The sequence below is a fragment of the Oratosquilla oratoria genome, chromosome 37, assembly GCF_046742065.1.
Source record: "Oratosquilla oratoria isolate Oo_2021 chromosome 37, ASM4674206v1, whole genome shotgun sequence".
Lineage (NCBI taxonomy): Eukaryota > Metazoa > Arthropoda > Malacostraca > Stomatopoda > Squillidae > Oratosquilla > Oratosquilla oratoria.
The window spans coordinates 30,159,677-30,176,919 of NC_134813.1; the positions used below are offsets into that span (position 1 = coordinate 30,159,677).

Here is a 17,243-nt window from a genome sequence, read left to right on the forward strand (position 1 = left end):
TGCTGTAATTATTATAATTTATGTTATATTATTTGTTTTTGTTTTGTTATAATTTGTCTGTCTGATTTTCATTTATTATTAGTTATATGTCAATTTATTATCAATTACTATTTACCTGTTTGTTTGTTATTCAACTATACCAATGCATTTATTTATGTATTTTAATTGTTATTTACATTGTTATAGTTTTAATTTATTATTAATATGATTTTTTTTTCTTTTTTTTTGCATCCGACCTAGATATGGATCAAAAGGTCTCCTGTCGGCATGCTTTGCCTTTGTAATCCTTTGTAATGTAATACAAGAAATAGATGGATGGGCTGATTGTGCATTTCTAGACCTAAAAAAAGCTTTTGATAAGGTGCCACATAAGAAATTGCTCAAGAAATTAGAAACTGCAGGGCAAACTACTGAAGTGGATAGAAGACTTCTTGCATGAAAGAAAAATGAGAGTGGTGATAAGAGACAAATACTCTAACTGGGATGAAGTGATAAGTGGTGTTCCACAAGGAACAGTTTTGGCCCTAATAATGTTTGCTATATATATTAATGATATGGATAAAGGAATTGAAAGTTATACGAGCATTTTTACGGATGCAAAATTGCTGAAAAAGTCAACACAGAAGAAGATTGTGAGTCGCTACAGAGTGATTTCAATAAAGTATGGGAATGGAGTAGGAAGTGGGAGATGGAATTCAATATTAAGAAGTGTAGTACAATGGAATTTGGAAGAAGCAAAAAAAGAATAGTGGGATCATATAAATTGAGAGGAAGAAATAAAAAAAGTAGAAAATGAGAAGGACCTGGGAGTCATTGTTATGAATAATATGTCCCTGAGACACAAACAAAATTTTTGGAGAAATTTATCATTTAATAAGAACAATCAAAGTGGCATTTGCATACCTAGACGAAGAAATGGTGAATAAAATACTAGTCACTTTGATAAGACGATGTGGTCACCAAGTACAAAAAATAATGTACAACAAAACTTGAAAGAATACAAAGAGCAATTACAAAATTGGCACCAACACTCTCAGAACTATCATATGAAGAGAGACTAGCAAAACTTGATCTACAGACATTAGAACAATGAAGAGAGAGATATTTGATAACTATTTGTAGAATCATGAAAGGCATAGAGACTATTGATAGAGATGATCTAATAAAGTGGGATAGTAGAAATACAAGACACGGAAAGAAAATCAAGAAAGACAATTATAGAAGAGACCTGAAAAAGAACAGCTTTCCCCACAGAGTAATAGACGTTTGGAACAAGTTAGATGAGAAAGTGGTGTGTGCAAAAACAATACACGAATTTAAAAACAGTCTAGATAAAATGAGATATGAAGACGGTACACCACGAGCATAGCTCCCCTTCCCGTAAAATACAACTAGGTAAATACAACACCACACACACATTACCAGGAGACTGGAAAAATGCCAATATAGTGCCAATATATAAAGGGGGAAATAAGGAAGATCCAACAAATTATTGACCGGTGTCCCTAACAAGTACAATAGTCAAATTTTGTAAGAGAATCATCAAAGACAGATGGACAAAATATCTGGAGGAGATTAATATACTGAACCCGAGGCAATTTGGATTCAGAGAAGGAAGATCATGTACCACTAATTTAATTTGTTTCTATTTAAGATTGATGAATATATTGCAAGAAAGGTGATAGCTAGGCAGACTGTGCATTCCTGGACCTACAAAAGGCATTCGATAAGGTACCACACAGAAAATTACTATATAAACTGGAAACAATAGGAGGAATACATGGAAAACTATTGAATTGGATGGAGGACTTCCTACATGAAAGAAAAATGAGGGTGGTGCTCAGAGATAAATATTCAAAATGGGAAGAAATGAGTAGTGGCGTCCCACAGGGGTCAGTACTAGCTCCGATAATGTTTGTTATATATGTAAATGACATGGACGAAGGCATTGAAAGTTACATTGACTGCTTTGCGGTGAGTGGACGCAAAATTATTAAAGAGAATAAACTTCGAAATAGACTGTGACTCATTGCAGAGGGATCTGAACAAAGTCTCAGAGTGGAGCAAGAGATGGGAGGTAGAATTCAACATCAAGAAGTGCAGTATAATTGAATTTGGAAAAAGCAAGAAGAGAATAACAGGACAGTATAAAATTGATGGAAAAGAAGTAAAGAAAGTAAATTCTGAAAGGGACCTAGGAGTAATCATCACCAAAGACATGTCGCCAGATAAACATATAAATTAGTCGGAGAAACATACAATTTGTTGAGATCAATAAAGGTGGCCTTTAAATACCTGGATAAGGAAATGATCAAGAAAATATTACAAACACTGATAAGGCCAAAACTGGAATATGCAGCGCTGATATGGTCACCCAGTACAAAAAAGAATATAAGAAAATTAGAAAGAATACAAAGAGCAACGACAAAGTTGGTCCCAACATTTGCAAACCTGACATATGAACAAAGACTGGCCGAACTGGAATTGCCAACCCTGGAACAAAGAAGAGAACGAGGGGACCTAATAACCATCTACAGAATTATGAAAGGAAAAGAATGCCTTGATAGAGAGGACTTATTAAAGCGGGACAGAGGAAAAACAAGAGGACATGCAATGAAACTCAAAAAGTATAACTACAGGAGAGACCTGAAAAAGAACAGCTTCCCACACAGAGTGATATGGAACAAAGTGGATGAAGAAATAGTGTGTGCAAACACAATACAACAATTTAAGAACAAACTTGATCTTGCGAGATACAAAAACGGGCCACCACGAGCACAGCTCCCCTTCCCGTATAATACAACTAGATAAATACAACTAGGGAAATACACACACAACACACCACACACACAACAACAAACAGCACACACACACACCACACAACAAACATACAAACACAACAAACACACAAACACAACATAAACGCAACAAACAACACACAAACACAACAAACACACAAACACAACAAACAACACACAAACACAACAAACAACACACAAACACAACAACACACAAACACAACAAACAGCATACAAACAAGAAACACACAATCAACAAACACAAACAACAAACAACACAAACACAAACAACACAAGCACAACAAACAACACAAACACACTTTTGTACTGAAAAAATGATCGACTAAACCAAGTAGGTAATCCTTCCCTCCTTTGATATAATTAGAAAGAGGAGAGCCTGTCCACGCCCACGAGAAGGATGTGAACTGGAGAGCGAATGGGCAAGAGATGAAGCGAAGACGGAAGAGATGATTTCTTGAAGAAAGGAAAATCTCGCGCCGAAAGGGCAAATAACAAAAGACAGAAGGATGGAAGGGAAGGACTATTATACTCGAGAAAGGAAACGAGGAAGAGGAGGCGACGAGGCTGAGAAAAAGAATTGGTTTGGAAGGAGGAGGAGGAAAAAGGGACTCATGGTTTACACTGGTCTGCGAAGGGAATGAGAGTTGTGCCAAAGGTGTAGTGCCAGGCATGAGCACAGAACCCGGAGGCACTGTGCCAATGACTCTGGGCATCGAGGTGCAACTCGGAGAAGGTGAAGGAGAGGAGGAGGGAGGGGGAAGAGAGGAAGAACAGGGGCATGAGCCCCGAGGAGCGTGAAACCCGTTTCAGTTCTTCACTAGACTTCGGCTGAGATCGTTTCCTCACCAGAACACCAAGGTATGCTCCCTCCCGCGGAACGCTCCGTGGGTCTACAGAGAAGACGAACGCGAAAACAAAATTGCCATGGTGACGATATTAAGATAAGAACGCTTTTTTCCAGTTAGACCAATTCAGAGTTCATGTAACACAGTGGCACTTCCGAACCTTCTCGAGTTGTTACGTAACGCTACAGCGTCATCTCACGTGACACATCAAACGTGCGCCTTTGGTAACCTACGCTTATTGGACTTGAATAAGGCATGGGACTAAGTGCTCACACTTCTTCGTTATATACACTGTTCCAGAGTTGGGCGCGTTCCTCGGTGCGTTCCGATTTAGTTTGGCCGCGGTTGGCGCTCCCAAACTATTAAAACAATATAGGTGCCGGTATAGTATGTGGCCTACCTTTTGGATGTGGTCTACGAATTTTTTCTTTGGTATAGTATGTGGCCTACCGAACTTTTATTTCGGTATGAACCTGTCTCAAGTTTTAATGGTTTGGGAGCGCTAACCGCGGCAACCTAAAGTGAAATGCACCGAGGATCGCGCCCAGCTCTGCGCTGTTCAAACTCGCCACTTGTGTATGTTGCGTAAGGAGTCTTAGTCAACAATGGCAATTCTTCATTCATGTGCTGCATAGTGGGCCACTTTCTATTGTCCCTTGCACGACGCGGTCCTACGTTCGATTCCCCTGGAAGCCCGAGTTCAAAGGCGACGATCTCTGTTATAGTTCAGTGTCATCTGTCGTGAACACCTGAACAGGAACATTGTCCATGAACTAGATTTCCGTGTTAAAGAGACATGATGTTGCAGGATAAACCCTCGTCACGTTCCTGACTTGTGGACACAACAGACCAGTGGCACCGTCAAAATCGTGGTCAGTCCAGAATTATTGAAGAATTGGAAAAAGAGAAATGAAGTTGGTACTAGCAATGGAAGGACAGTGCAAGAGTGAGTAGACACTTCCAATGCTAGTACTAACTTCATTTATTCTATTTTCTTTTCTTTTGTTCAATTATTTTGGTCTGACCGTGTTTTAGCGGTCTGTCCCTGGTCTGCTGTATTCACAGGAGATCACAGACAGAATTGGAAGTGGCATATAATAGTGTCGTTTACAGTTATGGTGTGTTGCGATTGCTAAAAAGAATATTGGGCAGCTTCAAACTCTGTACAACAAAGGTAATTATTTTTTTTTTTTTTTTTTTTAAGTCTCAACCGGAAGCGATGACTGATGGCCAAGTTTGTGTCGACGACTCGCATACTGTCCAGGTTGCTTCTAGCCGCATTCCATTCTTAACGTGAAGAAAATAAATCTAAGAATCGCTACCTTAGATATACTTGCCGTTGGCGAGAAAGTATATGACAAGAACATGTGTGTTGGAGGGAAGGAAGAAGAAAGATGAGTATTCTGGAGGAAAACCCAGCTAGAATGGAAAGCGCAGGACTATCAGTTCATACAAGAGTGGAGGCAAAACAAATAGAGCGACACGAGTTGATAGTGGATGGAAGAGACAACCACCGAAGAGGCTAGTGAAAGGAGTCTAAACGTATGAAAAAAAAAAATCTGGTCGAGCAGAGGAAACGCTACAAAATTAATAGGTAGAGTTAGATAACAAAAATAAGAACCGAAGAAAAGATTTGTGGTATAAGAAGACTGGGGACCAAAGGAGCAAAGAAATGACGGGGAAAGGAAGCTATGGGACTGGTAAGGGAATCATGCAAAATAGCAATAACAGAGAGGAGATTTCAGATGAAGGACATAGAAGAATAATGTTAGAAACAAGAAGGCAGAGGACAGAAGAGTTTAGAAAAACCAAGCGTGTTCAAGAAAGATGACTAAGCCAGGTGTTCACGAGAAGCTAAGGTTAGAAGGAATGCGTTCCGAGTGGTGTCCGTGTATCTAGAGCAGTGATTCTCAAACTGTGCGCCGCGAATACCCCCTAAATGTGCCGCATAATTTTTTATGGGTAGGCATGTGTACTTGAATTAATCATCATCATCATAATCATCATTATTATAATCATAAATCATTATAATCATAAATCATAATCATCATCATAATTATCATCATTATCATCATTATCACACGCCCATGCACGTTTATACTCGTACTAATATTATGCCAAATGTGTATTTCTGTGTCAGAGGAATAGGCACCAAACTTACACTACAGAATGCAGAGTTGGTGCGGTGTTAAAGTCCAAGATATATAATTGGTGCGCCACTATGCAATAAAGTTTGAGAACCTCTGATCCAAAGAAACGCAAAGGTGGACAGAAACTACAATGGAAGTTTTTGTAGAAGGTTGCCAGGAGACGAGGAAGGCATCAGTGTGACGTAGTGGTTCATTGTACAAGAGAGGTCGAGGAATGAATTTCATACGTTACCCTGGCTGTTCAAAATGCTCATTGGTGAAATTGTTGAGGGATTGAGTAATTAAAAAGCAAGTAGAAAATGGAGATATGGGAAGTGGAGGACAAATGGACCAAACCAAACCTCCGTCGTAAACAATGTAATAATGACAAAGATAATAAAATACCACAAGAGTTTCATGACAGTTTTGGAGAAGCGTGCGAAAGGAGGCAAGTGAGAATATAGGTAATGAAGCCAAAAATGGTGCTGTTTGTGTTAACTAAACTAAACTACAGTTAAGAAAACAGGGCAACTAGGCGATAGAAGATGAACTAACACTACTGCTACCACTATCCTACCCAATTGCAATTAATTGCCGGGTTGTCATATCTTTTATTGCAAAGGATAATATTTTATTTGCGGATTAGATTCCAAGTATTTATCTAAGCGATATTTAAATGTTGTTATTGTGTTACTTTCATACCTCGGATACTATACTGAAAGATAACAGGATGCAGGATTGATTTACAAGATTTAAGGCCTTCAGTCAAGCTCCGGAGCCGTAGGGTTTTTCAGTGTATATTCATCAGTTTCAAATTCAAGGAACTCTTCCCATCGACCACCACTGTATTAACACCCGCATACACGCATATATACATGCACATATATAAGTGTCTGATGGTGTAGTGGTCTAAGGCTCTGCGAAGGTAATCTTACAGGAGGCCGATAGCAGTAGGTTCGAATCCTGCATGCGACTGTCATAAAAATTATCGTAATACACACATATATATATATATACATATACACACATGTGCACAAACACCCATATACACTGGTACGAGGAATGTGTTCAACCTCAAATGCATTCCTATCCCGTAATTAATACAAGACTACGAATAAAGATTAAAATTAGTGCAGTTAAAATTAAATACTATGAAGTAGATTTAAACAGGATGTAAGAGATTACCGCGTTCAGGTACTTGGACGTGGTGACGTAGGGAGGATCGCAACGCGGTATACAAAAATGGCGGCCAGACGCTGAATGGCATCAACAAAAGCAAAGGAGATTACAGGAAGCATAGAGAGACAAATATTTTTTATAGGAATCGTGAGCACTTTGAGTGTTAGAATGGATAAATCCAGAAGCGATGGGTATGGACTGCCTAAGGCGTGTGTGTGGTACAAGGAAAGATTAAATTTTTTGTAGAGAGATCAATGAAATATGTGGAAAAGGGGGCGACTGCAAGAGAGAAAAGGCGTCAAGTACAGTAAGCATTTCAAAAGTGGAGATAAAACAGGGAAGAAGACAGGAAACAAGATGACAAGAGGGTGTACGGGAGTACGAGTACGTGGAGAGGAAGAGGATTAGTATACAGGAGGAAACAGGAGAGCAAAGAGGAAAACTGGCGAGGAGAAAGATGGGATGGGATCTGGAGTGGAAGAAGAGTAGAAACGAATCCGGCATCAAACAGTGAAACTTCAAAGCAAAACTGGTAACTAATTGCGGAAGATGGTAAAGGAGGGGCACATGGGACCAAGTGGGGAATGGTTCTTGATATGTATATCGTATATGACATTTCCTTGTTCAGGTGTTCCTACCTACGTATCTGTGAAGTACCAATGTTGATGTAGGCTCCACTCCCGTGTCCTTTTTCAATGTTTACGACCAATACAGTTCTTTTGTTCACAGAAATGGGTGACTTCAACAAGGGCAAGAAGCTCTTCGTGCAGCGCTGCGCGCAGTGTCACACAGTCGAGGCCGGAGGCAAGCACAAGACCGGACCCAACCTCAACGGCCTCTTCGGTCGCAAGACCGGCCAGGCCCCCGGCTACGCCTACACCGACGCCAACAAGGCCAAGGGCATCACCTGGGACTGCAGCACCCTCGACGTCTACCTGACCAACCCGAAGAAGTACATCCCGGGGACCAAGATGGTCTTCGCGGGACTCAAGAAGAAGAACGAGCGGGCAGACCTCATCAAGTACCTGGAGGAATCCACGGCCTAGGTGTCCGAGGTGGAGGTTCCGGTGGTGTTGGAAGTGCACCAGGACGCATGCTACGGACCACCTTTTCCATTTCCTTCCAACAAACTTCGTATTTCTGGTCACGATAGTTTAGTCAGCAGCTGAGAGTAAACTATCGGGGCTAGAAGAACGACCAGGACAAACTAAGAATACTGATAGCTTTTCAGAATCAACCCTGACTGGCAACTGCTCAAGATGAATAGTCTGTAGCACGTGCTCCGTCCAGTCGGAACCACCAACCACAGCAGAGACTCAGGCAACCTAACACATACACCATTCAGACTATTATTCATTGTGTATAACCATCTCTCTCATCATTTCGTAATTTATGTACATACCCATCCGGATGGGTCTTCACCTAAGTTAACTTCTCATGTACATTATAGAATAAGAACATTTAAAACAGACGCTGCATTTTTTTTATTCCATTGACTATATACGGAAGGCCCTTTTACCCTTATTATAAGGGTGGGCAAGTAAAAGCACATCCACTTCATGCACATTAAAACTTAATTAATGCCCCTGCCCATATCAGCACCTCGTGGATGAATTTTTACAATGCAGAAATGGGGGAAACATAAGGTGCAGAATAGAGAAGGGGGGAAGCAAAACGCAAGGTGGGTGAGGCGTTTCACGAATAATTTCGGGGGAAAAAGAACAAATGGAAGTGGAGAGAGAAGAGGCGAGTCGGATAGACAAAAAGATAAAAGGTGTATATGTATAGATGCTAATGGAAATGAAGGATTTACGGGGAAGATGGGTAGAGAATTTCGGGGAGTTGTTGAATGTACAAGATGGGGAGGTTTTCAATGAAGCAATGGGCCCCAGGAAGATGGCTAATATAAGAACATAAGAACATACATAAGAATGAAGGAGACCGCAAGAAACCATAAGGCCTACACTAGGCAGCTCCGCATCCATCACCACCTGTCATCCCCATCCATAAAGTTGTCTACAATAATATGGTAGGAGAATGATAGGGAAGGGATAGGAAGAGATACAAAAAACACTGAAAGATGAAAACTGGTAAGGTACACGGGTTAGGTGGTCGTCATATAGTGTATGACGAAAGAAGTACTTACGGTGGAATGGCTGGAGAGACTGCTGAACATGTGCCCAAGGGGAGGAAGTGTACCGGTGGACTGGAGGAAGGCATGTATAGTTCCGTTTTAAACGGACTAGTCTATTGAGTGTAGTCGGTGAGGTGTACGGATGGCATTGAGAGGATGAGAATGGGAACAGAGGGAGTCAATGAGGAAAAATTGTGTAAGTTTCAAAGAAAATTTGGGTGCGTAGATGAATTTGCTGTGGTTATACAGGCAAGAACGTTTTGAAAGGTAAAAATGCCTTTTGGCTTTTCATGGCTTTGGAAAAGGCATATGAAAGGGTTGATAGATAAGGACTGTAAAGTGTGGTGCGGATGTACGACATAGGGGAAAGTGTTCAGGGCTGTCAATAGTTTTTAAGCGAGTTGCACAACTTATGTGAAAGTCGGGAATAGAAAGAGGGAGTGGTCTTAGGATGCGTTTCCACCGAGCGAGTCCAGGCCGATTCTCGTCAAATGTTGTTAATTTGAATGGCTAGAAGGAGACTTTGCTTGCAGCATTCTAGACTTCCCTAAGAACACTTCAACAATCTGTCTAGCATTCGTAAAGGTTTAGCTCCTTTCATTTCGCCATTCAGGCAATTTGACTTCTGAAAATTGAAAAAACAAAACAAACAAAAAACAACAACAATAACGAACGATTGCAACCGACGTCGTTTCTGCAACGAACTCACGACGGCTGAGGAGAATCAGCCGAGACTCGCTCGGTGGAAATGCAGCCTTAGGGGTGGAGCTGCGCCAAGGCCGTGTACTGTCACCATGGTTGTTCAACGTGTATATGGCTGGGATGAAGGTGGAGGTAAATGTGAGGATGCTAGACAAGGGTTTGGAAGGAGCGAAAGCGGAGACCGAGTAGGTAGATGAAAGTTGAAGGAAGAGTCACATGATGTGTGATTCACCACGGTCTTGGATCAAGTGCTGGACTCGTGATCGACCTGCTCTTATCCTCCAGGATGAGAGCTCAGAGCTCACATATGGCCCGATCTATGGGTAATGCTGTGACCCAACAGATCAGGGCTGGGCCCAAGTACATTTACTTTTACTTGGATTTGGTACAGATTTTCATGTACTACTTAGACCCAAAGCACTTGAAAAATACCAAGTACAATCATGTACAAACAAGTACATTGTATTTGATCAAACGTTATGTAATGTATATAGATTCTAGCGAAATTTGATGATACTATTGGGTAAATGCACTCGTCTGTCATTTTAAGTGCTTGGACTTACATAAGATTACTGTACTTGCAATTTTTCTTGAAAAATATCCAGGTACTTGGACTTACAGCCAACTCTACTTGGACCCAACCCTGTTACACATACACACACCTAACAGGAGGCTCCGAGAGACCATAATGCCTATACTAGGCAGTTCTATGTCCCTTACCTCTAGTCATTCCTATCCATAAAGCTATTTTTTAAAGCGGCCAATTATTTCTACGCTCACTACATGATTACCAAATCTATTCCGTTTGTTAACTTCGTGTTACACAAAGACATGCATAACAAGAACTAGGTGACAGTGAGAGACAGGACCCACAAATTGGGCGCGACGAGATATGTGTACGTAGGTACGTAGGTACGTACACACACACATACGTGCATACTCCCTTTTTCTCTCCCTCCCTTCGCCCTCTCTCTTCTCTCTCTATTCTTTCTCTCATCTCTCTCTCTTTCCTCCCTCTTCTCTCTCTCTTTCTCCAACCCTCCCTCTCTCTCTACCCCCTTCTCTCTCTCTCTCTTTACCCCCCTCTCTCTCTCTCTACCGTCCTTCTCTCTCTCTACCCCCCTCTCTCTCTTTACCCCTCTCACTCTCTCTACCCCCCTCTCTCTCTCTCTACCGTCCTTCTCTCTCTCTACCCCCCTCTCTACCCCCCTCTCCCTCTCTACCCCTTCTCTCTCCCTCTCTACCCCTTCTCTCTCTCTCTCTACCCCTTTTCTCTCTCTCTCTCTACCCCTTTTCTCTCTCTCTCTACCCCTTCTCTCTCTCTCTCTACCCCTTCTCTCTCTCTCTCTCTCTACCCCTTCTCTCTCTCTCTACCCCCCTCTCTCTCTCTACCCCCCTCTCTCTCTCTCTCCCTCTACCCCCCTCTCTCTCTCTCTCCCTCTACTCCCCTCTCTCTCTCTACTCCCTCTCTCTCCCTCTACCCCCCTCTCTCTCTCTCTCTACCCCCCTCTCTCTCTCTCTACTCCCCTCTCTCTCTCCAACCCCCCCCTCTCTCCAACCCCCTCTCTCTCTCTCCAACCCCCCCTCTCTCTCTCCAACCCCCTCTCTCTCTCCAACCCCCTCTCTCTCTCTCCAACCCCCTCTCTCTCTCCAACGCCCTTTCTCCCCCTCCTCTCTCTCTTCCTCGCTCTCCCCCTCTCTCTCAGTTGTGTGAGAGAGGGGCGGTGGGAGATCCAAGACAGAAATTTCTAATGTAGACAGATGACACTTTGAGAGGGGGAACTAGCCCGAAATTTGTAAACATAGACGACGCTTTCGAAGAGAGGTGCTCTGTAGCACGAAATGACGATTTCGAATATGAATTTAAGCACATATCCTCATTTTAGTTGTTTTTTTTTCATAATATTTGCAAAAGTAATACTTAATCTTACATTTTAAAGATTTGCCCTAAATAATGTGTTGAATATACTTCTGCCAGTGTAACGGTTTTCTGGCATAAACAGTTTTATACTTGGCAGCCGGTTTCTCGATCTCTACAATGAGGTAATGAAAGAAATTTTAGGGGGACTTCAGCCCCCTTTGCCCCCCCACCCTGGATCCGTCCCTGGTGAGGGGGTAGGAATACGTCTGGAAGCCGAGACACGCCTGGAAGCAAAGAAACGCCTGGAAGGTAAGAGGTGTCGTCTGGCTGGAATCATTTGGTCCAGGACAAGGGGGGACCTTACAAAGAGTGTAAAATCGTACACACAACATAGTTTAATATAGATTATTCTTAACTTAATACTTAACCCATAAAACGAAAGACAACAAAAAGTGAATATGTAAAACAATTAACATTCCTTATTCAACGAACGAGTTACAAAATATGTAAAATACGAAATTACCATAGTGACAGCGACAGATCAAAGTACTTGTCTTCTACATGACAACAGGAAATGTGTTACCTTCAGGGAAGAATGATAGCGTTTCTTGTTCACCTGAGAGGAGACGTACCTTCACACCTGTCAACGAGTTCAGACTAAAGTTCCTAGGGCATGTGTGGTGTCTCTATGCTTTAGAAGCCCAACAAGGTTCGAATAACCGTAGCTGGTGTCTAATAGCTATTTAGCGATCAACGAGGCTCAGCAATGCGGTCGTTTGAAGGGCTGTCGGTAAGACCTCGAGGAAGCAACGAGGTTGTTAGGGAAAAACATTCGATGGTTCGGTAATTCGATGATAGACGGGGCGGGTCGTAACAACGTACACACACGTACGTACACATACACACACGTCCACATACACACACACACACACACACACACACACACACACACACACACACACACACACACACACACACACACGCACGCACGCACACACACACACACACACGCACGCACACACACACACACACGCGCACACACACACACACACGCGCACACACACACACACACACACACACACACACACACACACACACACACACATTTATGAGTGAGCTCTCTTACGGGAGGGAAATAGCTGTCGATCACGAGTCCAACACGTAATCCAAGACCATGGTGAATCACACTTATACACTTACACATATACACACACACCTGCCCACCATAGTTTGAGTGCCGGCTCGAAGTGCATCGATGCTGAAATTTGTTCAACCCTGCGCAGGGCTCGAACTCGAATCGCTGAATTAACTCTCGAGAACGGTACCACTACACCGTCTAGCCGTGCTTGGTGGAATCCATGGGTAGATTGTAGCAGTTGGTGACGGAGTTAGGGTATTAGAGGAAGAAGCTGAAAGTAAATTTAGGCGAAGTAAGACGATAAGATGCACAGGGAGTGGTGGACGCCAAAAGCGCTCCCGTCTACCATAAACAACGTAACACTAGTGACTTCTGCGAGTCATTTGATTTTTTTGTCATTTTTAGATACGTTTTGTGCTGATCTGGTACTTTTCAGTACACTGCCTGGCTTGGTACTATTGGTACAAGTAGATTGGCAACTCAGCTCAATTTCCTTATCTAAGCCTTAGCAACCCAAATAAACACGGAAGAATACTAAACAGATAAATGAAAGGAGGATAGCAATGAGGGAATAAGATCAAACAACAAGACATTAGGAATGGTAAGGAAAGAAAGAAAGAAGATAAAGAAGATGAAGATGAAGAAAATGAAGAAGAGGAAGAGGAAGAATAAAAAGAAGGGGAAGAAGAAGAAGAAGAAGAAGAAGAAGAAGAAGAAGAAGAAGAGGAATAATAAAAAGAAGAGGAAGAAAAAGGTGATGATGATGAAGAAGAAGAAGAAGAAGAAGAAGACGAAGAAGAAGAAGAAGAAGAAGAAGAAGAAGAAGAAGAAGAAGAAGAAGAAGAAGAAGAAGAAGAAGAAGAAGGAGAAAAAGAAGAGTAAGAAGAAGGAACACATGAAGAGAAAGTGAGGTGACACTAAGGATAGAGGAGGAGGAGGAGGAGGAGAAGGGGTGCCAGGCAAAGGCATGACTGAGAGTGCCTGACAGTGCCGTGACGTCATTCGTGGCACTCTGGCCCGTGACGTCACATTATGAGTGGCATGCCCGAGTAACGGACAAGATGAGCGAAGGGACATGATGTGGAGGAAGGGAGGGAGGGGAGGGAGGGGAGGAAGGGAGGGAGGGAGGGGAGGAAGGGAGGGGAGGAAGGGAGGGAGGGAGGGGAGGAAGGGAGGGAGGGAGGAAGGGAGGGAGGGAGGGAGGGGAGGAAAGGAGGGAGGGGAGGAAGGGAGGGAGGGAAGGGAGGAAAGGAGGGAGGGGAGGAAGGGAGGGAGGGAGGGAGGGGGAAGAAGGGAGAGAGGGAGGGAAGGAAGGGAGGGAGGGGGAAGAAGGGAGTGAGGGAGGGGAGGAAGGGGAAATGTAGGAGGGGGAGGGGAAAGGGAAGGGGAGATGTGAGGGGAAGGAGAGATGGAGGGGGAAGAGGAAGGGGAGAGATAAGGATAGAGGGAATGAGAGGGGGAAGGGGAGGGAGAGAGGGAAGGAAGGGCAAAAGGAAAGAGGAGGGAGAAAGGAAAGGGGAATAGGAAAAGAACGGTTACAGTATTTGCCTACACCTTAGTGGATAGGATCTAAGCTCGTGGGATCACGTTCCTGTGTCCCGCATTACCAAATTTTGTTTTCAATCGATCCATTTTGTCTGCCTAGACTGTCTCTTCTAATCTATTCCATAAATACATTCATCCGTGCGGTGAACGGGCAAAACCGCAATCGGTAGGTTAAGTTAAGTTAGGTTAGGTTAGGTTAGGTTAGGTTAGGTTAGGTTAGGTTAGGTTAGGTTAGGTTAGGTTAAGTTAGGTTAGGTTAGGTTAGGTTAAGTTAGATTAGGTTAAGTTAGGTTGGTTACGTTAGGTTAGGTTAGGTTAGGTTAGGTTAGGTTAGGTTAGATTAGGTTAAGTTAGATTAGGTTAAGTTAGGTTAGGTTAGGTTAGGCCAGGTTAGGTTAAGTTAGGTTAAGTTAGGTTAAGTTAGATTAGGTTAAGTTAGGTTAGGTTAGGTTAGGTTATGTCCTCTCCCCCCACACTAATTTTCCTATTGGGGTTTTGTCGGTCATGCAGATTGGGGTTTTGTCCGTTGGAGTTTTGTCATGTGAGTTCGACAAAGAGGTGACGGGCTCCCTCGTGAGTTCGACATGGGGATGACGACTTCCCTCGTGAGTGACACGACTGTTTGTGCCACGCATAGAATGGCACCGTGCCAAGGGACGTGGAGGGCCACGTGCAGGAAGGATCGGAGTGAACGAAGAGGTAACAGTGACGATTATGTTATGTAGTGTTGTTATTTTACTTTATCTTATTTTGTTTTATTCTATTTCGCGTATTCATTTATTTATTTATTGGTTTATTTGCTTACCTATTTGTTCCTGTACTTATTCATTTTTATCTATTTATTATTACTTCTCTCTATCTATCTATCTCTCACTATCTCTCTGTCTCTCTCTCTCTCTCTGTTGTTCCAGTTCGTGGAGCTTTCCGGCGAACCTCCACTCTCTTCGAAGCACCTCCGGGATGCGACAATTGAGGTGTTCCCCCGGACTGCCTGCGGACCCTCCAGAGACGTGAGGGCCCGTGCGTGGCGTCCTCCTGGTGGCGATGTCCAGCGGGCGGCGCCCCTGGGTGACAGGCAAGCACCGGTACCGGGAATGTTGTTCTGAACCGGAAGGTTGCACTGCAAAGACCTTCCAGGTCCGGTAATAAGTCACTTCTGCCCCAGGTCGATCCATAAGCTCTCTGGACCCTTTCTGGGCCCAACCCCGGAAGCTTCTGGATCCTTTCCGGACCCAACCCCGGGAGCTTCTGGACCCTTTCCGGACTCAAACCCGGGAGCTTCTGGACCTTTTCCGGACCCAACCCCGGAAGCTTCTGGACCCTTTCCGGACGCAACCCCCGGAGCTTCTGGATCCTTTCCGGACCCAACCCCGGGAGCTTCTGAACCCTTTCCGGACCCAACCCAGGGAGCTTCTGGACCCTTTCCGGACTCAACCCCGGAAGCTTCTGGACCCTTTCTGATCCAAAATCCCGGAAGCTTCTGGACATTTTCCGGACCCAACCCCGGGAGCTTCTGGACCCTTTCCGGACCCAACCCCGGGAGCTTCTGGGCCCTTTCCGGACCCAACCCCGGGAGCTTCTGGACCCTTTCCGGACCCAACCCCCGGAAGCTTCTGGACCCTTTCCGGACTCAACCCCGCAAGCTTCTGGGCCCTTTCCGGACTTAACCCGGAAGCTTCTGGACCCTTTCCGGACTCAACCCCGCAAGCTTCTGGGCCCTTTCCGGACTTAACCCGGAAGCTTCTGGACCCTTTCCGGACCCAACCCCGGGAGCTTCTGGACCCTTTCCGGACCCAACCCCCGGAGCTTCTGGACCCTTTCCGGACCCAACCCCCGGAGCTTCTTGACCCTTTCCGGACCCAACCCCGGAAGCTTCTTGACCCTTTCCGGACTCAACTCCGGAAGCTTCTGGACCCTTTCCGGACCCAACCCCCGGAGCTTCTGGACCCTTTCCGGACCCAACCCCGGGAGCTTCTGGACCCTTTCCGGACCCAACCCCGGGAGCTTCTGGACCCTTTCCGGACCCAACCCCGGGAGCTTCTGGACCCTTTCTAGACCCAACCCCGGGAGCTTCTGGACCCTTTCTGGGCCAAAATCCCGGAAGCTTCTGAACCCTTTCCGGACCCAACCCCGGGAGCTTCTGGGCCCTTTCCGGACCCAACCCTGGGAGATTCTGGACCCTTTCTAGACCCAACCCCGGGAGCTTCTGGACCCTTTCTAGGCTAAAATCCCGGAAGCTTCTGAACCCTTTCCGGACCCAACCCCGGGAGCTTCTGGACCCTTTCTAGACCCAACCCCGGAAGCTTCTGGACCCTAATACTGTAATTTGATCCGCCGTTATTTCCATCCGGGGCTCCTTCCAGAGTAGGACCTTCCTCAACTTATTTATTTTTTCTATATGCCGAGGGGCGATTTTTTTTTTTTTTTTTTTTTTTAACGAGCAACGAGCTGCGCCCGACAGAAAGAAAACTCCCTGAGGTGTTAAATTATGGTAAGGAGGAAAAGAGGAGTGTGTTGCTGTGATCTTTTATCGAATGATTTCCCTGTTTCTGACCCTCTTCTCATCTCACGTGTAGTGTCCACCGGAATAGCTGCGTTGTTAAGAAAATAAGTTTTTCAGTACACACATACACGTGTGTGTGATTCACCATGGTCTTTGGATCACGTCTTGGACTCGTGATCGACAGCTACCACCCTCCCGGAAGAGAGCTCAGAGCTCATATATGACCGATCTATGGGTAATGCTGTCACCTTACACGCACACACACACACCCAACTCCCTGCCCACGAGAGTTGAATTAACGATTCACAGCGCAGTGATACTGAAATTATTTCAGCCCTAGACGGGATTCGAACCCGTACCGCCATAGTGGCAGCCGGGAACTCTACCA

At 44.4% G+C, this 17,243-nt stretch overlaps 1 protein-coding gene across 1 annotated transcript; it reads left to right on the forward strand.

Annotated features, from left to right (window-relative positions):
• The first annotated feature begins 3,592 nt into the window (after positions 1-3,592).
• On the forward strand, positions 3,593-8,436 carry LOC143019613 (cytochrome c-like). The gene is made up of 2 exons (XM_076175412.1): positions 3,593-3,677; positions 7,702-8,436. The coding sequence occupies exon 2, from the start codon at positions 7,704-7,706 to the stop codon at positions 8,016-8,018; it is 315 nt and encodes a 104-aa protein (XP_076031527.1). The 5' UTR covers positions 3,593-3,677; positions 7,702-7,703; the 3' UTR covers positions 8,019-8,436.
• The last annotated feature ends 8,807 nt before the right edge of the window (positions 8,437-17,243 follow it).

Coding starts and splice junctions, on each gene's coding strand:
- LOC143019613 (XM_076175412.1), top strand. CDS start 7,704: ATGGGTGACTTCAACAAGGGCAAGAAGCTCTTCGTGCAGCGCTGCGCG.